This window comes from Leuresthes tenuis, unplaced genomic scaffold, assembly GCF_036924035.1.
Source record: "Leuresthes tenuis unplaced genomic scaffold, fLeuTen1.0.hap1 SCAF_12, whole genome shotgun sequence".
NCBI lineage: Eukaryota > Metazoa > Chordata > Actinopteri > Atheriniformes > Atherinopsidae > Leuresthes > Leuresthes tenuis.
In genome coordinates, this window is record NW_027325366.1 from 25,511,831 (window position 1) to 25,535,425 (window position 23,595).

A 23,595-nucleotide genomic window follows, 5' to 3' on the forward strand; every position below is an offset into this window, starting at 1 on the left:
TGAAGAAAATCTAACCTGACAATTTCAAATGGAAAAGAGAATATTGTGAGCTGAGACTGGTCAACACAAAGTTGAGAGTTGGCATTGTGTTTAATGGATGGGATCAATGAAATTTCAAGCTAAAGTATAAGATGTGTTGAGGAGCTTCAGCAAATGCTCTGTCCATTAGATCATTTGTATACTATATGTATGGTTTCCTCTCCCCCAAAAGTAGCACACCTTAGTGTAACACAGAGCAATGATATGCAACAAATCTGAGCTCAATACTAATGGTATTAGAGAATTGATAAAATGAAGAAATTATTATTATTACTAATTATATATAGACATGGGGGACTTTTTGAACTCCTTATGGCCTTGAACAGCATAACAGATAATGTGGAAAATGTATAGATGGATAATAATAAACACTTAGACACCTTATTGATGCATATTTATTTATTTTTGTATTTCTAATAATCTTTTCTTTTTCAAAGTTTGTAATTTATTTCATATTTTTTTATAATTCTATAATCCCATACTTTGGACCAATCAAATGCCCACGTACAGTACATGATACCAACCCAGTGTATCATATGTGTGACACCCAAGTCTGTGGCAACATGATCCACATGAGACTCGAGTTAGAGACAGCTACTTTGCACAGCTGCTTTTTTTTTATTATTGTTTTCAGTTTTTCTTGTTTTCCTTTTTGGTTTTGCAGTTTATTTAGGTTTTGAAATGGAGCAAGTGCTTGGTCATGTTTAGGTAGCAAAACCAGTTAGTTAGGTTTAGGAAAATATCGTAGTCCCACTTTGATATGAATGCAGTTCTTCATAAAGTTAATCCAGCTGATGTGGAAATTCTCCTTTTCACTACCTATACCCAGAGGGCTGAAAACTGATGCCAAAGGCTTCTCGCTGCATTGATTTTGTCTGCCGAGCGGCCCTTTCAGAACGACAGTATGTCATGCTGTCTGAGTGAGACCAAGCTGATGAATCTGTTTATTTCTCTGTAAAATCATCGTATGGCCTATAAAAGACCCTTTCTAATCCAGGTAAAGCTCAATATTGCTTTATATTTATGATTAGCCCGTATTTATCACACATGAATAGCAACACGCTATCAGTTTTTCACTCCTAGAGATAATAGATATGTAATTTGCAGTGTTCTTGTTGGTGAAGGTCATGAATCCTGTCATGTTAAAAATCTAAGTGATTTCCATATTCAAATGTCAGATATATTCCCATAGAATGAAATGAGATTCATATTCTTCATATACTCCATGTTCCCTGTAGTCCTATGATTGAAGAGAGACAGACTGAGATCTGTATTGGTATTAGAGACTTTTTCACTTGGTAGGTAAGAAGAGTTTATTATCATTTTTATCTGCAAATGCAGGTGAGCCATATGGAAAACTTCCATCAGGTAAATTGAAGATTGAAATCATTGTTTGAATTCTTAGCTGATTCAGTCTGAATATGAGTAACCACTCACATCCCATAATACTTCAGATCCCATTGCAAACTTGTAGATGGATAGGAGTTGTGCTCTACTATGGCAAAAAATTACGGCCTAAGATTGATCACAGCCCTCCAGGGCAAAACAAACTGGTTAAATGCTAAATGAGTCCCTGGATCTATTATTTGCCCTCAAAACCTCTTAAACACACTTATGAACCACACATTTAGATAAAAAGTGAAACAAAAACATATCAGTAGGATATAAAGGATGCTGTGTGATTTGTGGTTTTTTAGCCATGGAATGCATCATATGGTGATAAATAGAAGTTACACTAACTACAAACCTTAATGGAAAAGGTTAAATGGTTCAGTGAGTGCTTGCTTGCATATAACCATAATCATATGGCTGTTTGTCTTAAGAATAGTAAACATTTCTAATTTTTCAGTTCTGGAAACCATCGGACAATAAATTTGTTTCTCTTCTCCTGTTCATCAATGATCTGGCATTAGCTGACATAGAGAAAACACAAGATCTATGCAAACATTAATGGCATGGAGTTCATCAGTTTATCTTCTGTCTCTTGATCAAGCAAAGGAAGATGGAAACAGAAACACCTTGTTTTCTTCCCAGCTCTTTGGTAGATCTTCGATCTACATCTTCAGTTCTGAATGAGAAAGTTGATGGGGGCATTTGGGGTCAGAGGATGGCTCCTATTAGAGGGATATGGTTTCATTGTAGATGGATGTTTAGTCTAGCAAGCTCTCTAAAACGCACTTAACATTTCATACAAATTCTGAGGATGCTGAAAGCCGTCCTTCACCGCATGCTTTCTCCGTCTGTCTCTGCTGCTCTCTCTGTCATAATTGATCAAGTAGGCCAGACAATCCCGTATAGTCTGTACTTGTTTCCAGTCAGGCTTGTTCAAGCCTTATAGTATGGAGTCAGATGGCTTTGCTTATGGAAGACAGGCAAACTGTTGAGAAACTCAAGTATGCTACATTAAAACTTAAATCATTCTATTCATATAGATGAACACAAATCCAGCCTTTTTTCATGACACCCATTACAACTTTCAAAATGATGAATTTCAGTGGAGGATTCTTTTGCCTTCAACGGGCCAGGACTTGTCATCACAAAACTGGAAAATTGAGATTTCAGTTTTTGTTTTTTTTTTTGTTGGTTCAAGCCTTATTTTTCAATTCCTAACCAAGAAGATTTCAAAGTCTTAATCTATCCCTGTGGTTCTGGTGCTAACATGTAACTAAACAGCAGAAACAAATGAAGTCTACAGTTAAATTAAAACAAGGTGAACTGGAGGTGAACTTTGGTCATCTACCTACACTTTATGGTAATAACCAGGCTTTCTCCTCCAACCCCTCCAAACAAGCCATACATGTTCAGTGTTCAACCCTATATTATGAAAGTGTCGCATTTTACATTGATGTCAGTGTCAAGTGATAGTATGACTGCCCACAGAAGCAATCATTGTGGCTTGTTTATAATATCCACAGAAACAAAGAGTCACTTTTTATCATTTACATACAATATATATAATGTATGTATATAAAACTGTTTTTTTTTATATATATATATATATATATATATATATATATATAACAGTTTTAACAAATGACACTATTTTAAGATTAAAGTAATGGCTTGACTTTCATCTTTATTCTATTCAAGTATTCCTTGAAAATGATAATTTGCTGAATATTTTTCTTATTCTCAAGAGAAAACATTTGGCCCTCAAGAATATATTAATACTGCAGCACACATACACATTCGCTGTTCCATAAAGCTCTCTTTACCCCCAGTTCTGTCTCACTGTCTTGTTACTCTGTTGTTGTTCATCTTCCTCCTTCCTATCGTTCTGATATCTTTGTCTCCTTTCTTTATTTTCTCGGAGTCTCTCTCCAGCCTCGTCTTTCTGCCTCTCTGACAGCTTCTTCTTAACAAAGAGCAGCAGAGTGTGAAAACAGGCGAGACCCAGTGTATTGTAGGTGTGTTTGTCTGTGTTTCATCCAGAATGTCTGCAGAGGGAAGATGACATGATTCATTAAATGAGTCGCTGGAATTGAAGTCGGATTGTTTTCATTAGGCCAGATTAAAAATGTTATTTTATCATTTTTGCTTTATACTTGACTTTTTTTTTAAAATTATGTGTTCTTATGATATCAGTTTCAAAAGCATTTGGTTAGAAATAGTTATTTTATGGGCCCCAACAAGGCTTTGTTTTATCTTGTGACATGCTGTATATTAAAAATCTGAATATAAAGGTCCCGCCTTGATGTGAACTGGAAGTTGATGTTTTGTCTCTTATATAGTTTCCAAACAAACAAACGCATTGATGTAAAGTAAAAAGTAAAGCAACTAGCTTCTCTTTCATGAAGATCACACTTTATTGACTTTGTTGTTGACAACTTGGTTGGCTTAATCGGAACTCACATCCATCAACAGCACTTGATGGCAGCATTGTATTACTGCACCTCAATCAATACAATAATGTTTCTTCAGCAAAGGTTTCTTGTATGTCAGACCAATAACGCAGATGTGAATTTAATTGAATTGGGACTGAGAGAAAGAGATAAGAGAGAAATTAGATTGTGATGACCTTTTCTACTCTCAAATGTCAAAGTTGTCTGTATCATTGACTCCAGTGTTAGGTTAATATTGACACCAACCAGAATCCTGCTTTTGACTCATCAGGTTGGAGAGCTGATCTGAAGATACTCAATAAAGAAATATCATTTATTAGAATTCATTTATGACCCTTAAGATTAAGCAGCAGAACTTTTATGATAGTTCTCAATGACCCCTATCCAGAGCAGTTACATTATTGTAAAATATCACAGAGGCAGACACTGAAATTATGTTCAGAAAGACAATGTTTATGAGTGTCTTTATTGCATGCTTTCTTTTACCTGGGTGACCTCGTCTTATCTAAGGTGTCAATGGCAGCACCCTTCCACCTCACCCACTGGCATAGTCTGTGTATGTGTGTTTGTTGTTCCACGGTGTGCAGCCGTCACTGTGATCTCACATCAGTCAGAGGCTGCTGAGCCACACATTGACATTCCAGACTGCCTGCCTGCCTCTCTGGCAAAAATAGATATGTAAAACGACAAGCTCTTTCCTCCCTTAGTTTTCCCACGCGCAGTTTGTTAGAGCTGGTTCGTGTGTGTGGTGGGGGGGGTCTCCGGTCTGTGTCAGCTCAGCTGAGAAACAGCCGGTGTGTGTACGAGGCAGAGACATGTCACCATTTAAGCAAATGAGATAGAGAGGAGGAGGTTGAAAGAATACACAGTTCATACCCTTAACCAGTGTACTTTTTGTAGATTTTTGGTGATTTAAGATGCTGATCTGGGTCTACAGTAAGGTTTGAGTCGCATATAGGCTTTTGTGTTGGTATTGGAATAGATATTTCATGACTGAATTTGTCACAACATTCACCCCTCACTCCTTAGACACTGACATTTTGTTTATAGTGTTTAGCTTAGCAAAAGCCAACGCTCAAGATAAGTGCATTGTCTTGTTGCTGGGCTCATTTGTGTGCCTGTTGAAAAGTAAAGTCGAAATTCAAATAAATATAACAAAGAATCTATGAACTTTTTGAGAAGGCCAAAAATCATCCCATTACATTGTTGTGAGACTGAAGAAAAGTACACAATGGCCTGATCATGTCATCCAAAAATCTGCTGGCTCAACTGCAAGGTCAAGGGTCACACTTAGCATGACAACAACCCCACTAGTGGTGAGCCTCAGCATGTACGGCCACTCAAGGACACTTCAGCTGTGAGGTGGTTTTTGATAAATTGTGTGAATCAGGGCTGTCTTTTCTTGAAAGCTGGTCTTAACTCCCTTTTGCTCCTTGACTTCAAGAAATGAAGCTTGTCAAAATCCAAATTGCCTTTTTTTGTCTTTGATTAAAAGGGTAAAGGTAAAGCTTTGCATCCATTAATGTCAGCCTTGATTGATTTACAACAGCAGGAAGAGTGATCTATGGCTGACACAGCCACGTGATGCATTGGAACCTTCTCCAAAAGCCACAACTGTAATAGATATTATGCAGTATAAAATGGTGTGGTAAGTGCATTGCTAAACCAACTAGTGCTAAACTGAATACGGGACACCATAGATATAAGGTAGTGGAGCATACTTGTTGAATCCTGTAAGCTTTTTGCATTCTCCTAGTCACATTCCTATTATTTTAATCATAATTTTGAAAAAATCAAATAACATACTATGAAGAGGCAACAAGTATAGCACTAGATGTATACTTAAGGGCACTCTTAGCATACAAAGGTTATACATATATATATGTTTTTTTATTACCATTATTTTATTTAACTTAGATAAGATAAGATGCCCCACAGTGACACAGGAGGATGTTTAGAATTTGAATCTTGTGATAGTTTACTCAGTTTTCTGAAGCTTTGGGAGATAAAGCTTGTCTACACAAGTTTTAAATTTGCAGAAAATATAGAAAACAATGGTTAGCCTTTTTACAATCATTGTTAATACCTAATGATAATTATGGAACACTCTCTTTGCTGGAGTTGGTGTACATAGTTTGATCTTTATAATGTTAATGACCGATAAAAGACAAAATCAGTCCAGAGAGATGTGGAAATTGTATTCAATACTCTGTTAGATCTGCAATCATATGTGTCTCAGGAGAACTGCAGCAATTAAACAGAATTTTATTAGTCTTGCTCCCACTGGCTGTCAATAATTTTCAGATGCTCTTAGACCATGACTAGAATATTTCCTGGAGGAAACACTTAATCTGTGTCATTTATGTACTTTGTGTTGACTTTTTTAAAGTATTCAACACGGTAAGAAAACTGAATGACCTCGAAGCATCAGTCTAACATCGGCAGTACTCAGCAGCATTGAAATTATTCTGTAATGCCCTTAGCCATCTTTGACTTAGCTTGACCAGCAGGTTTGAGAGCACCAAACGGATGATAGATGGGTGTTCTGGCTCCACCCTGTTGGCTAACCGTCCTCTGAGATGGATGCAAGAATGAGAGGAGCCCAGAGTCTTTGGGTTTCATTTGCTCAACACTGTTCACTTGCTGCTATTGATTTAGGGGTGTGCTGTTGATGGGCAAAGGGATAGAGTGTGTGTGAGGGAGAGTGTGGAGGAGCATTGTGGGTTCTGCTTGCTTCTAATTGATTAATCGCTCCCCAAAGAACACAACCAAACAAATATATATCTAGGAGGAACTGATATAAGCAGAATGCTCTGGTTTCATGGATATAAGGAGGTAAGTGCTCGTACCACTGGGAGGCTGACACCTGTTGGAAGGCTCATTATTTAAAGTACCTGTTTGTGGTAGATAGGCTAACTGAAACAAAATGCATGACTTATCAGCCTTAAACAAGTTTCTTACACTTACAAGCAATTTAAATTGCACTGCTCTATTTTGAAGCTCTGTCTTGTCTGCAAATATCTACAAATCGATCCTACTAAATCATGACCGACCAAGTTGGCAGGACTGTATCGGAAAAATTGTGGTATTCCATTCATCAAGCTTGTTCTCTAGTTTTAGGTTCATGGTGCAATAAATTTAACATCAAACATACAGTCAAGGTTGAGATATCCGTTATGTTGTGGAATATGGCAAGAGGCCAGCAGGCTTTTCCTTTCTTGCGGCATATCTTCTCCACACCTCCTTTATTGGCGTTATAATGAAGGGTGAAGGCTGTTTTCTGCCTTTCTGAGCACTGACCTGTAGTGTAATGAACTCATGGGAATGACAGTCCCACTCTTCATTGGGATGTATGAGACAACCCCGGTGCTTGAGGTAAAAGCAGATTTGGTTGGAGAGGGGAAAAAAGAACCTCTCTGTCCTTCATTTCAGTAATTGAAGAAGATGGCAGCTCAGGTTTGTTGTCCCTCACAGCGTCCATCATTGCAATGCTTTTGTGCAGGAGATACCATTCATCACTGAGTAGTATTTCTGGTTGAATTTATGAAGCATATGAATTTAATTTGTTCACTTTGGCTCTTTAGGATACAACTTGAAGAAAGCAAAGTAATTCTCCACCATAGAGATTTTAGTTTAGAGATTTTAGTATCACAAACATATGTTGTATAATACTGAGTCAAGATATTTTGTTTGCTTTCATTAGAACACTTGAAAAATTGAAAATAGTGTTAGTGTTATAACATTTTTTGTATTTTAACTTGTGTTTTAATGTGAAAAAGTAGATTTAGAGTCTTATACATTATAGGAAATGGTTCTTAAGTATTTTACAGTGACTTGACTCAAAAACCTTGCAGCTTAGTGGCATTAAAAAAGAAAAAAAAACAAGAGGAGAGTAAGAAAAAAAAGAAATGAAAATAAAAATTAAACAAAATCATGATGCAAACTGAATTGTGTCACCATTGACTGTGTGGGAATTCTAAATAGCTCCATCATTGAGCTGTAATGTGGAAAACAATGTGTCTCTTTCATGGTTCAAAGGTATCAATGTGAAAGATTTCCTGAAATTTTTTAGTTTTGTTCATCAGGGTTTTCTTTAGTGTCAAGTTCAGTCAATGTACCTCATCAGCACACCCTCAGTAATTTCATTGCAAGTCCTAAAACACACAGTGAAAATCTATTAACATAATTCAGCAGTCAAAATAGTGATTTTCCTGTCGATAATGAGTTAAACACAATGACCAAAGGTTGCCAGATATTGACAGAATTCCCCAACTTATGCTGCACTTGTTGCTAATGAGCCCTCTGTAGACACACAAATATGTTATTTTTGAAAAATGATAATAATAAAATGAGAGCTTCAAATTCAAATGAAAGTGAGTGAGTGAATGACTGAAACTTTGGTGTTAATGAGGTCCCTAAAATGCAAAAATGTTTGCCATTGTCTGCGAGACAAAAATCCAATTAAATAACGGGTGTAGGTGGGATAGCTTTATTAATTTTTTCTTATGCTCATAATTTTGATTCAGTGGTCATTAATATTCATGAGTAACCAATATTGTGGGAGAAAAGATTTAATTTACATTCCCACCTTATTTTTCTTCTCGCTTTCTCGCTCAGTCTTTTGGTTGTTTTACTTTTCTCTTATTTGTTCTTTTCTTATAACATCAAAGAGCTGACATCAAGTTCCCCAGTGAGAAAAGACTCTTCATCCATCTCCCTAATAACGATTAATGTTGTGCATGTGAGTGTGTGTGTATGTGTGTGTGGGAGGTGGAGGTGGTGTTTCTTCATCCATCACAGGAAAGGCTGTAAGATTAAATAAAAATCTCTCAATCCCAGTGACAGCGGTACCGCAAGCACACACACACACAAACACACTCGACTGCATGGGGACAATGGAGATAGACAATGCACGGTAGATAGAATAAGACAAAGATGATAGAAATGGGAAACGGCAAAGAGAAAAGTGTTAGAAACATCGCAGAGAGAGATTAGATAGAGGAATAGTGAAATGAAAGAGCATTGGCGAAAATAAAATTTAAAGAACTGTGACAGAATAGCAGAGTCCAAAGACATTATAGGGAAAGAGAGAGAGACAGAGAGACAGAGAGAGAGAGAGAGACACAGAGACACAGAGAGAGAGAGAGAGAGAGAGAGAGAGAGAGAGAGAGAGAGAGAGAGAAGTTGTGGTGCAACTTTTTGTTCCATTGATTGCAGAAAGTCTGGAATATTCTTGATAATAGTGCCTGAACCCCTGTGACGGACATGTGTCTGAACTGTTGACATCATCATGATGACACAAATGAGTGTGACATAATCTTGTTGGTCTTTGGACATATTTTTTATCGAGACAATATGGTGAAGTGAAGGACAGTTACTTCAAACCAATGACCCTAGAAAATTAACCTATTTGTGCAGGTTCCAAGCTTTAACTTGGATAAATAATAACTATGTATTAAAATCTCTGTCAGTGCAATCAGTGCTGTTGAAATAGTGTGTCTTTTTAGAGTTTACCAAGTTAGTTTGACTCTACTTCTACTATACTAGTTTCTGTTTAAATAATATAAACTTTGACTCTCTATCGCCCTTTAATTGGAGATCATGACTGGGTGAGCCATGAGTAGGTTGAAAGACTTGCAAAAAGTTTACAATTTTGACCCCAAGAAAGCTGTAGACTTAGGTGACACTTAAGGTTAAGTTAGATATTGTGGTTTGTGGATAGGTGGAATTTCTCAGGATTCTCCCTCGACAGTCTGCTTACAGAAACAAGGTTTAAAAGATTGTGTGCATGAATTGTAACCTTTACAAGAGGCAGATGTAAATGGCCAATCAAAACTCAATAAGTACTACTTTTGAGACAATATGTTGCACACGAAAGACAGCTTCTTGAAAGACCAGAAAAAAAAATCATGAAAATAAGGTTCACACAATTGTACAGCATCTCAAAGGCAATTCACTTGTTCAACTTAATATTCTTGGATTGGCTCAATATAATCTATGCATTGTTACAGTTGTCATGTTTGACATATAGGTCTTGAATATGTGCCATAGATTATTAAAAGCGAACCATACCATCCAACCTCCCTTCTTCTCCTCATGAGAACTTTGTGGTTTTTGTGTGAAGAAAACAATTGAGATTTGCTTCTGCTCAGATTCTGAAATGATCGAGAGTTCTATTTTACCCCGGAGTATATAGTGACAATATTTTAAAGGACACTGTTATGGGAGATATTTAGGGATATGAGCAAACAACCTATAAAGTTTTTTTGACTGGAAGACATATTGTCTCAGAAATATCTAGAAATGTCTGAGGTGTGAGTTATTCTTGTATGTATTTTTGTTGTTGGTGCTTTAGCTTTGCTCTGCTGTGGAAGAGACTGAAGACAAAAATCTGCTTTATGGTGGATTAAAACTAAGTATGCCAGTCAAAAAGACCGCCCAGTGCAGGTGGTGACTTTACTTTTCACTCTCTCTCTTTGTTAGCTATTTTTTATAGTATTTCGTTCTCTTTGGAAGGAAAACAGTTTTTTGTCCCCTCCTAGCTTAAGCTAGCATTAACCAATTAGCTATCGACCTATACATAGTATTATCTACAAGGGCTATGCAGTGTTAGCTTTACAGAGGACTGCTCACAGGTCCATCTGCAATGGCTGTATAGTTGTAAAGAGATTGCCTTGTAAGGAGCAGTATGTAAGTCTTTGTACTGTAATGCTTGAAAAGAAAATAGTTCAAAAGGAATATCTGAAATAAGATATATAGCTGACTGTTGGTGAGTATGTTTCAGTCGTCTTGAATACAGAAAAGTCTCAAAAGACTCGGGGAGAAGAGACACCTGCTCCCCTCTCCAGTGATGCAGTATGTATGCAGTGTGTAACCAGTGGAATTAAATCTTTCTTTATGTAAAATGGGTGAGGCTAAAGGACATTTCATTTAGATATTTGAATATTTATTCAGATCCAGTCTCCTGTGGCCCAAATGAACACCTGTGACTCAATTGTATTCTATGCAAAGTCAATGTCCTGTCTCTTGGATATTTGCAAAACCTGAAATTGTTGTGAGACCATATTGCCAACTCACCAGAAGATGGACATTCCTGGAAAGATCTGCTACATAAATAGACAGTAATGTGCCAAAATCGGATTCCCTGGAAAATCTGTCTGCCCACTTTTTTTGTTTGTTTTTTCCTTGAAAAAAATATTTTTCTAATTGATGATTGCTGAAATACTTCCACATACATTTATCAGTCTGTTTGTCTTATTTTGTCACATGTTGTGGGTTTTACAAGTTATATTTTGTTAATAAACATGTGCTGTGATCTTGACACTGATTAGAAACTTTTTAAAACTTGCTTTAGTTTAGGATAGTTATGATTAGCATTTCTAAATGAGTAGCAGCAATGTAATGATAGAAGCAGTATCCTGAAGTAAAAATTCAGGGTGTTTGCATATGAAATGCATCCTCAGTGCAAACAGGAACCTATTACATAGTCTAAACAAACTGATGTATAACAACAGGTTTACATTCTCATTTGCAGTTGTGCATCGTTAGAATTGTGCAGGTGGTAGATTTTTTTGGTCATTGTGCACATGTATGTGCACTGTGTCTTGGTATCAACGCAACAGCTGCTTCTTTTATCTCTGATGGTCACTTACTCCCACTGCATTTGCACTGAAAGAATCTGTAGCAGCTTTGCTAACTGCTAACTGTATTTTACAGAAAATCCTGTCACTACTGGCAGGGATATTCTCTAAAATTACACAAAAAGTTAAATCGCTTATTTGTTGATTTATTTTAACAGAGAAAAGAACATAAAATTCTTGTCTTCCCTGACCAGCTCGTTTGTCCTTAAAGCACTTTAAAAAAAAGAATTTGATGTCAGTGGTGATTTGATGACATACATGATATTGTGAAAAGATTCTGGGGTATTCTCATTGTTTAAAGGCCATAGATTGAAACTAGGCTTGGATACAGGTGACCTTCAAGCTAAATATATGTTCAAAGTAATTCACAAATAAAATATTTAAGTTTTTGTTGAATATTAGAAAACTTAAATCGAAATAGGGTTTGGGGAACAGATTCTGACAGTAACTAAGCAGGAAATTAAATCCAAATTACAGTAAGGACTGCTCAGTAGATTCTACATACTCGAGCTGGATGCAGATGTGTGTCAGTCAGCTCTACAAAGGAAATTAACTTTGTGAATGTGATCTGCTGCCAGTCTAATAGTAACCCTTTTAAAGCACCGAACTTTAACCTGTCCTGCTTTCAGTAATGTAATAATACATCCACATTTAAATTGCATTGAATACTTTTTTCTTTACAACCTCATATATAACCAAGTGGGAATGTTTAGGATCACTAAATGCTTAATTTTGATTAAGAGGATCTGAGCTAGTTAGGGCACTAAAGTTAAAAGTGCAGGTCTAAAAAGGGCTCTGGGATTCATAGTGTGAATAAAAGGAGCCCACACTGGGTGAATGGCCAGTAAAATGACTGGCTCTCCTAAAGGTGTGAGAGAAATGGACTATAAAGGCCTTGGTCTCAGGCTGCAATCAATCAACCACATTTTCAGTTCATTTTTTTAAATTAAGGCTGGATGGCAAGGAAGGGCTGCGTATTTTCAGGCTTAACTTGAGGATTTTCACTTGAAAAAAAACAACAGAAAAACGAAGTGGACATCATAAAGTGACAAACAGTGGTCATGAAAGGCACTGCAAACTCTGACCCAATAAACTGATGCTGTCACTGAATCGAGCCTTTTATTTTGAGGCCCATTAAAAGGAAATATATATAGATCATCACTCTGCTTGCAAGGCAGTTTCAAAATGACTACATTCCCAGTTTTGTAAGAGCAATCGCTGTAATTTAAAGTGCTGGCAGCAAATACCGCTTGGCATTAATAGGATGCAAATGTCTTCAAGTCTTTGCATTTGCTGGGAATGGTGTGTAGTTGAGGGCTCTAGCAACAATGTGTTCCTATCACAGTGTAATATTTAAGCCCTTTGAGACAATTTACACTGATTTTTCTGTCTCAGTGTCTCTTTCACTGGACACTGGTTTGTCTCCACTGGCATTTGAGTTAATTTAATTGAAACTTAAGTGATTTTCTTGCAGACTCTGATGAAAATGGTTTCTCTCTACTCTTCTGTCCTCGCTGTCTGCTGCTGTTCTTTTTTTTACACTGTCTCATATCTCTCATTCAGTATTTTGCTATTAAAGTATGCAGTCGTGTAGGAGGAATGTGTTCAATTTCATACCAAGATATTAGCTCTTATCCTCAATCCATTTACAACGGAGACAGCTTTGTACATCATAAAATATATCCTGGGCCAGAGACTGAGGGCTATGTCTGACCTTAATGTGTGTGTGTATGTGAGTGTGAATATGTGTGTGCGCATGTGTGCAATGTTGGGAAAGACTTTTTTTAGAAGGCATCAAAATAAGTCGAACTTCAACACTCACCAACTTCACTTATCACTTCCACTTCTTGTTCTAATAATCTTGTTTTGTCTAAAATTACTTAAATTGAATAGAATCAATAGATGCTGTAAAAAAAAAATATATATATATATATATATATATTTTTTATTTTATATTTTTTTACAGCATCTATTGATGTATATATATATTTTTTTATTATATTATATATTTTTATTATATTTATATATTTATATATATTCGCTTAATCCAACTCGGCAACCATTCACAATCACACTCACTTTTAGGATCAATTTAGAGTGACCAATCAACCTAACATGCATGTTTTTGGGCGTTGGGGGGAAGTCAGAGTACCTGGAGAGAACCCATGCATACACCGGGAGAAAATGCAAACTTCACACAGAAAACTATATGTACTGTACATATAAAAAAGATATAGTTTGGAGGAATAATGACCTGACTTATCAAGTGCGGATGTCATCTTTTCTCAGGGCTCAATGGATTTATATGGTACATCTTATCTTTAATATCTCCCCAACCTCACTTTGTCAGCTTCTGCAACAAAGGCATGCTTGTTCTTGTTTCCATCCATTTTCATGATGACCTTTTTTCAGTTCCCAAGTCTATGGTGTAGGAATGTCAAACATTTTCTTTTTAAACTAAGACACGGTTTCCCCCAGAGTAACATCTGTTTCTTCAGTAACTCTCAAAGCTGCAGCGTTTACAATTGTTAAAAGAAAGCTTTGCAGCCTGGGGTCCTGATGAGTCTTTTCTCCTTCGTTGAGGTCAACAGCCGACTACTAAGTTGTCAAATCAGATTGCAAAAATCTTGAAATACTTTTCAATACCATAAATTGGCAAAGAGGGCTAATAATTCCACCTAACATAGATATCTAAATGTTCGTATTTTCTATTGTATCAATTTCAAGAGCTGAATTGGACTGAATAAGTGGTATAATCTTTGGTACTCTTCCTTGTTAGCTGTAAAGTGAGAAGAACAGCTAATTATTGTCTCTTTATTCATTTTGGGTTATTTCTTTCGCGTGAAAATTGTACAGTGACATTCTAGACAAAATTCATTGTGTGCCTGTGATGGACAACATCACATCTAATCAAAATCAATTTGACTGCAATTCTACAATTACACCTTGAGGGAAGAGCAGATTAAAGCCTGTAGTCTTCCGATGATTGAATTAGAACATGTTATTAAAAAGGATAATGAGTATGTGAAAACAAACGTTAGGCTTTGATTACTGCTCTCATCAAGAGGTAATATTTAGCTAAGTGAAAAACAGCTTATTAAATGTGGGAGCTTATCTGCCAAATCATATTGGTAAATGAACCACCAGCTCTGCCACAACTCTGTGGACTGTGCCAATGAAGTAGTTGTTTTCCTGCCATTAATTAGAAAAGAGATTACTCTCGCCTGGACCTCAAAGTGGGAACCTGAAGCGCGTGCATGTAAGATGTAGTCATTTCACTTTTAATTAGAGAATGACAGTTACTTGAATGCGCTGGTTGGTAATTAATAGTTTTACACTTGGTCGTCTACATGTCCTCCCAGTGCATCTCTTACTCATCTTTGTGAAAACAGAGTTGAACAAAGAGATTTAATTTCCCTCTACTGCAGTGGCCAGTTTGGACTTATGATGTCTGAAAGTTGTGCATATTTATAATGATGTCTTTATCTTGTGTTTCACTTTGGTTATATTCGAGTTCAGTGACCAAACAGGTGAATGTATGTGAAGTAATAGTGGTTATGTTAGTAGATTTAATCCTTCGTAATATGCCACAGCTATAGCCTGCAAATGAAATAATCAGACTAAAAACAAAGCATCACACAACGGCCAACTCTGCAGCTTGTCGAGGTTCCAGTGCTGCATTGTAAGCAAAATGATTTGAGCCCCTTTTCCCAGGCAGGTAATTTGATTCTTGGAGGTCGGTGTTTGGTGGTTTTGGGGTCACCCATGTAGCCAGTCCCCACTCTAATAAAACCAGAGAGCAATGCAGGACCAGGAGGCTAAAAAACCCCATTAACTTCCTTCACGTCAACATGGGGACAGGTAACCTAATGACCCTGCAAAGCTGCTATGCGCCGTGGTCATGTGACCTAGGAGTTTCGAAGCTGATGACTAGGCAGCTGAAGTCAGACATCAGTATAAGAGAAAACCTAGTGCTAGACCCAAAGGAATACGAAGAAAAATTGTTAGTTTATTATAACTGTCATTTAGTGCCACACTCAAATCAAAATTAAATCTAAAGCCAAACTATCAGGACATTGTTCATTCGTAACATTACTTTCATGATGATAACTGTGATGATTTTTGTTCTAACTTCTTTCTCTCTTCCTCTTACCCTCCTCTTTCATATTCTCCCTTACTCTCCACCTGTCTATCATTTCTCTTTTAGTGGGACGCCATCACAGAGATGGACGAGCACAATCGACCCATCCATACTTTTCAGGTTTGCAATGTGATGGAGCCAAACCAGAATAACTGGCTTCGCTCGAACTGGATCTCTCGACAGGCGGCCCAAAAGATCTACGTGGAGCTCCGCTTCACTTTGCGTGACTGCAACTCCATCCCTTGGGTGTCTGGCACCTGCAAGGAAACCTTCAACCTCTTCTACCATGAGACAGATGAGGCTCACGGTGTCAAATTTAAGCCTGCGCAGTACACCAAGATCGACACCATTGCAGCCGATGAGAGCTTCACTCAGATGGATCTTGGAGATCGCATTCTCAAGCTCAACACGGAGGTGCGTGAGGTGGGACCCATGACAAGGAAGGGCTTTTATCTAGCATTCCAAGACATTGGTGCCTGTATTGCATTGGTCTCAGTGAGGGTTTACTATAAGAAATGTCCTTTCACACTGAGGAACCTGGCCTCATTTCCAGACACAGTGCCACGTGTGGACTCTTCCTCATTAGTGGAGGTGAGAGGCCTATGTATTGACCATGCAGAAGAAAGAGACACACCCAAACTTTTCTGTGGAGCTGATGGAGACTGGTTGGTCCCCCTTGGAAGATGCGTTTGCAGCGTCGGGTATGAGGAAATTGATGGCTCATGTGTTGGTGAGTCCTTGTATTTGATTTTCCTTTGAATTCTCCTTAATGTAGCATCCATCAACCATGATAATTCCCCCTTGTTTTTTAAAAGACCCTCTTCTCAGCTATTTATTTCAACTGTTTAAACAATGAAGGCGGATATTTTTTTAATGTAAGAAGAGCATTGAACACAAATATTTTCCAAGAGGAAAAAGATCTTTCCTCTTTCCTCTTCTCAGTGGTAGCGGTTCATTTATCATATTGGTTAAAGTTAGCTGGTACATGTATCGCCTTTATATAGCACTTGTTTAGTCTAGGTGACTATTCAAAGACTATTCAATAAGACTAGACAAATGTGTGGCATGTAGTGTTAAAAGTGCGTTGAGTGGTCAGCTAGACTAGAAAAGCGCTTTACAAGCAAGGTATCAAACTGCCGGAGCTTCTGATCAGCAGAGGACTGCTCTGCCTCCTGAGTCACAGCCTTGGCTAACTCAAGATAAACAGTCAGCGATAAATAGTTCATCCTTTGGAAGTACTTTAACACTTTCCAACACTGACTTATTTTCTTGTTAACTCTGTTTAGGAAATCATTTGGCATATCGGGTTACTACAGTCTAGAATATGTTAAGGATTGATTCTTCTTTCAAGAAGCTAGATAAGTTATGTGAATAGAGGACGTGGCCGATGTAATATTTGCAAGACATTATTTCCATCAACGTTGCATTTAAACCATGTATATTAATAGTCACCATCCATCTTTCTACAAACTGCTATAGTCTATGTGCACAGTGATTTTGCTGCTGTGCTCTGAAACTCCAAAGCTATACAACATTTTGTTTCTTTTTTCAGTTTCACCCCACCTTCTTTATTCCCTGTCATCACTCATCTTTCGTTTTCACTCTCTACTGCCGTTATTACTAGCTGCTACCTCTCTGGAGATTAGGATGAAATAATGTGAGAGGTTTTGGCTGTTTAGGATTGTTAATGCTCTCTAAGGTGTATTTGTCGGCGTGTGAGCGCATGTGTGTGCATGCATGCAGTAAGCACATATTTCAAAGACTTTAGTATTGGACAGAGTGTTACTCTGTCCAATACTTTTTGTTATTAATGTTCTGTAATTCATTCTATAGATTATGGTCAGTTCTTAACAAATTTATTACTATTGGTTAGTTTTTGGCCTTTTGGCTCATGCAGGAATCTCCAGCCGAAGTTTTGCATAAGCCAAGATTTTCCTATGATAACACAAATGCTAGACAAGGTGATCTGATGGCTTCCTTTTAAACTTCTCCCATATTTTTCCCAGAGAAGGGGTATTTTTGGTGGGCTTTTTGAAGATGGATTTAAGTTCATTTCTGGAGGGATTTAAGAGTCAAACTTTATGATCTTTTTCAGCAGATCGAGACAGCAGAACCTTTTCAGAAGATTTTAGGAATTTATATTGAGATGTATTTTGCTTTTGTGTTTCTTAAACAAGTGAGAGGACAGTGAGTGTGTGTATGTGATATGACATGAGTTCAGGTATGTTGTTAGGCACATCAGTGGTCTACCACCCACTGTCCCAGGAGCTACCTTGGTGTGACAGATTACCTCCGCTGGCTTGGTTGCAGTTTGATCTTCAGCTCTGTGATATGAGTTTTGGGTTATCACTGGCAGCACCACTCACTGCGAATGCTACCTTCAACAACGTCCACACAACTTATTTTTCAACTAAGTAAAGGCCTGATGTCAGGTCAACAGACACACAGGTTCACGATCTACAGTGGATTGATCTACAAGGTGCATAATGCACTGAGAGGGAGAGTAGCATCTTAAAAACTGAGCAAATGCCAGATTTAGATATATTTAGCTCACTGTATGAAAAGAGATATCTGATTACACATTCTGTTTTGTGGTGGTTTTAAGTCTCAAACTGGAAACATGTACATTAAGCAGGAGGAACCAGATGAACAAGAGACGGAGGTGTTGGCTAGAGTTTAATGGCAAAGGATGTTTATTTATCCCAAACGGAATGTATGCAAATTTAATTATATGAATATTATATATCCGTATCCATATATTTTACAAAGATAATCCATAAAATCCACATTTCCACAGACTGTAGCCGTGTCACTGTTCTTTTGAAAAAACATCTAGAACCAGGCTTTCTATACAGCTGATTGCATACGTCACATATGGGACTTGCAGCTGAACTGTAATCAACAGGCCAGGGGTCACTGAATCTGTAATTAAAGCCTGACTATTTCAAAATGGCCCTGTTTGTCATGCTTTGAGTTTTTCTCTATTTGTATGCATTCATTTGAGCAGGATTAGAAAAGGCAGATTAAGTTGTTCTTAAGACTTTGGAGAAACAGATGGTAATGTCAGTTTGCTTTTCAGTCAGTGTGAGATGACTTTAGAGACTTATTCTTTTTATTGATGTCGAAGGCATGATGTGGTGCATCCATGCTGTTTGCAGTGTGTTTTACTGTGCTACATGCAGTACTGGACCTGCAAAGTGAAATATAGAGCATTTAAAGAGCAAGAGTCTGATGTGTCTATCTGATGTGTTTTTTAGAAAACCAGCATTTCTTTTGAATATCATTTACAAACCTCAGTAGCCTCACTTTGGTAACCTATCTGCATCCCTTTCATCCATATAGACATACTTCTTTTCCCCCGTCTCCTCTACTCTGCTTTCTCAAAGGCAGATTTCACAGTTGGCTTAAGTTTAGCCCTCTGGGCAATGTGATGGCATTTTACTGCAGTGTCAGCCTGGAGATGCAGTTCTTGTTCATTGTTCCAGGAGTCAAGCAGGCTTTGTATTTAAAAGCCTCCACACAAAGGATCACCAAAGCACCTTGTGTATAGAGAGAGAAGGCTGAGGTGGCTTAAGTTAGCTAGTCTTTTAAATGCTACCTTCTGCTTAATCTGGCTGCAAAGATTAATTTTCCAGTGTTTTTAGCTAAACTCTCTTGTTGGGTTAAATTAAGTGCTTACGTAGCACAACAGTAATCGTTGTGCTCCTTATCTCTGGGTGCTTATGATAGTTACAGTATGATGGAGAGTCTATAGAGTTAATTTGGTCACATTAAGTCATGCTAATGTTAGAATTTAAATATTATCGTTGTTACATGGGATGTTTTTGTCGTTTTCTCCACTAAAATGTTTAAGGGGAGACAAACTCTAATTGCAAATATTTCAAAGGCTCCTGAGTCCTGTCAAATCAGCTCTTAGGTGCTGTTCCAATTTGTTTTGTTAAAGGGGAACTCCAGTATTTTTAAACGTAGACGTTATTTCTGATATACGTTTATCTACTCACCGAGAACAGTTTGGCGAAAGTCTGCGCCCTTCGGAAGCTATTTAGATAACTCGCGATCAGCGTATATCCATAACTGAGTGAACGGGGCAATGACGATGCAGCCTCTAAATAAGGCATTATCTGTCTCTATTTCACCAATATTGGAAGAAGAATGAATGAACGAACATGTACTATAGCTCTGTTAGCTCATTGGTGCTGTTATGTGGCTACTTGCAGCTATAGGAGAACTAACGGAGGGATTTCTACACAGGCACTCTACTGGGACCACTTCATCCACACGCTCCCCTGGAGCACAGTTTATTTACTCCTTTCTCTGTGACAATCGGCTAACTTCACACAGAGTTTGCTACTGCTAGTTTTGTGCAATATGGCAGGATATTTATAAAATTTTGACCATGTGAACGACGACTTTGAGTAAGATGGACGTTCTTACCGGAGTGAATGAGCTGTGCTGCAGCCATGCGTGTCGATGAAGTCATCCCAGTAGAGGTGTGTGTATAATTTTTTTACCATCAGTCATAGTAGTGGACCCCTCTTATGTTTAGTATTATACAAGTGCAGAAGCTTCTTAAACTTGTATCACTTGCCTGACGTGTAGCTCCACCATCGAACTCTTCTGAGCATCACATGCAGCCCTTTTTAATGGAAATTAAATAACCAACATATTCAAATGGCTTTTTTTGTTTTTTATTAAATGGGCTTAGTTATAATTCCTCTTAAATTTGTTCTTGAGGGAAGTCTACATCAGCTGCATGATATGTTTTTTTAATCTCTTTGCACCTGTGTTTTTAAAATGATTAAACCTATCACTTACTCACTTACTTCTAAATTGAAAGCGTGTGCCAGTTGTAATATTATAATTATAGCAATTATGTGCACTGAAAACTGTTTAATTATTTTTTTCTAAGTGATGAGTTTCTTTCTTGAGAAACTATAAATGATAGCACTTAAAAGTCTAATTAATTTCAACTGATCTCCTGAATGAAGAAGTCGTTATAGAAATATCAATCCACTGTTGATGTCATTTTAAATTTCTCAAAGGTTTGAAGGGATGCACCATAAGTATCCAAAAGCCCATTGTTAAAGACACATACCCACTGAACCACTGTATAAAACACAGACTTTGTTTGCTGCTTCTGGGACGCAGGAGACCACATTAGGACGGTGGTTCCGAGAGTGGTGCTGTTTGCTGGTGATAGAATCATATGTGGAGAAGGTGATCTAACGTGATTGTGCAAGTTGATAAAAGAAAAATAAATTTGTCTGCTTTAGGCCAAAAAATACTGCAGTCAGTCACTAACTTCTGTATTGTGTGATGATGTGAACTTGGTTGATATCGGTGGAAACGTTAGTCTAGTGTTTATTTCAAAATACTATCATAGCTTGTGAAATAATAAAAAAAAGATAACAATCAAATAATTCTGTAAATTATTCCAATCTTATTGTAATTTCAGTCAGATGATATTATTCAAATATGTCATTTTAAGGGTGTTGCACATCCCAAAAAAGAAACCCCCGATAGAAAAAACCTTGGTTAGTTTCAGAATCTTTGTAAAAACTGTTTTTATAATGTTTTTGTTACATATTGCAGTGAATTGTGTTCTTTGGGCTCAGTACTTCATTGTAGCATTAGTTGTTTCTATTTGCAAGTTATAAACAGAAATGTCCTCTTTCAGATTATTTTTTTTTTTGTTCCCATTGTATTACTTACTTTTGTATGCATGTGTTTGTGTGTTTATTAACACTTGAATGACAGACACACACGCAAACTAAGTCACAATCAAAAAAGGTTCCTTTCTAAATGATTGACAATAACCATTCACATTTCACACATCCAGTCTCTCTGTGTGTCTCTCCCATTTCCATCTCAGTGTAAGATAATCTAGCTGATGCTGTTATCACTCAATGTTTACAGCTGGTCTTGTGTGCTGGTCGGGCTCTGTGTAAGAGCTCTCAGCAGTGTTATGAATAATGTAATTTCTGTGTGTTTGTGTGGGTTTCTTTTTATGAGCGTGAGCTTCAGTGAGTTTTGTTTTTGTACCAAAGTGATTCTTCCCTGCGTTTTGGCTGGAGCAAACCAACAGCATTTTATTTACATTTCAAAATAATGCTGAGCCACACTAAAGAAAAGTTTTTGCACAGCCCATTTAGCATATTAAACAATCATAAATGCCCAAGGAATGAAAGTGACACATTTTGAGACATTTGTGACTTGAAACAATGCCCATCCATTAGCTGTGCTTACTTCATCTTGTTGAGGCTTGAGGGAAAATGGGGCCAATCACCAGCTGACTTCAGGGGAGACGCAGGTTACACCCAGGACAAGTTGCATCACAGGGCTTACACAAAGAGACAGACAACCATGCATTCCAATTTAGAAACACTGATTTATCTAGTCTTTTGATTGTGCGAGGAAATGAGAGCAGTACCTGGAGAGGCACAGGGAATGCAGAAAAAAAGCACAGCACAGGCAGTTTGTATGGTGTACGGTTTAAGTCAATCACATATCACTTTCTCTAACTTGATCATAAATGATCTGTGAATTTTTCTAGCAGTTTTTCTTTAAAGCCTTCTGTCCTTTACACAATTTCAGCATGACATTGGAGGCACACTATATGTATAAGGTGAGCTACACAGCCGTAATTGTGCAGGTGAAACGAACAGCAGTGTTAACATTAAATGGCGTGCTGGTAGTAACATCCTGACAGAAGTTTCACTGATAAGACATTTTCAATTACAGCATGAAGACAGTCAGACAACAATTACAGCACATATCCTTCAAACTGTCAGCTCGCCAAATGAGATGTCTCACGCACACGAGGATGTGGCAGACGCAGAGGAAGAGACACGCATAATGAATCACATGTAACACACAGGCAACGATACATCACAGCAGAGCAACTGGCTTCATAGTCACCAATGACTGCAACATACATATAAAAACCCAAAATGCGCTCACGCATTAAGAACAGTGTGTTAATGGAAGAGACAAGATTTTGTTCAGACAAAAACATGTTCTAACAAACAAACACAAGGGGACACACCAGGGGTTTGAGGCTGGCAGCAGCAACAGAGCTGTTTACAGACGGGCCACTCGGCAGGGAGACTCTGTGACATTTTAGAAAAGCTTGGTTTTAGTTTAACAAGCATGGCCCCTCAGGCTTAATTGGGAGTGTCTGGAGAGAGCTAGGGAAACAGAGTGTACCCTGGCAGTGGGTCGTGGCCTGTCTGATGAGTTTAATCCCACCTCACTCAGTATTACCGCTGACATGACCAGTGAGGTTATGCATTCGACTTTTTTTTTAAAGGGGCAAACATCCACAATCTTATAGAATTGTCTGAAAAATGTCATTAAGAACAACAGTTTTAATTGTTTCATGGATTTGATCTACAGAGGAATCACGTTTGAAATTCTTAAGTAGCCACTTTTTTCTCTCCTCATTATCATTCCAGGGACAACAAATTATGTTGTTTCATCGAAGTCTGTCTCAAAGTTACGTGAGGATGGATGTAAATGTTACCAAATGTTATTTTATAACCCAGATAACCAAGTTAACCAAGGAGGCAGGAAGAACTTTGATTTAGTCATGATCACAGCAATATGTCATCTCCCTAATGACACAAGCATTCAGAGCTTGGATCATTTAATCTGGTTATTTTGTTGGGTGTCTGCAGTAAATGGTTCAGTGAAGATGTTGAATAAAAAAAGGGAGGGTTGGCATCGTCCCACTGCAGTATGAGGCATTGTGTCACCATTCTGTTGGTAATGACAATCAGCACAGTTACTTGCACAGTTGAATTGAGCTACCATTAACAGTTCGACCTGGCCTTTTAATTGGACCATTGTCTTTGTCCAACTACACATGCATAGCAGCAGAATAGATTTATTATCTGACACTGTAACAATATGTAGCATCTGAGAAAACATTAAA

At 37.6% G+C, this 23,595-nt stretch overlaps 1 protein-coding gene across 2 annotated transcripts in view; it reads left to right on the top strand.

The window, feature by feature from the left end:
- The window catches only part of LOC140319577 (ephrin type-A receptor 6-like), a 154,233-nt gene that overhangs the window by 19,027 nt on the left and 111,611 nt on the right, over nt 1-23,595 (top strand). For both annotated transcript variants that reach the window (XM_072397261.1, XM_072397260.1), the window contains one exon: nt 15,729-16,392. In XM_072397261.1, coding sequence (XP_072253362.1) covers nt 15,729-16,392 — 664 coding nt within the window. The remainder of the gene's footprint in view (nt 1-15,728; nt 16,393-23,595) is intronic.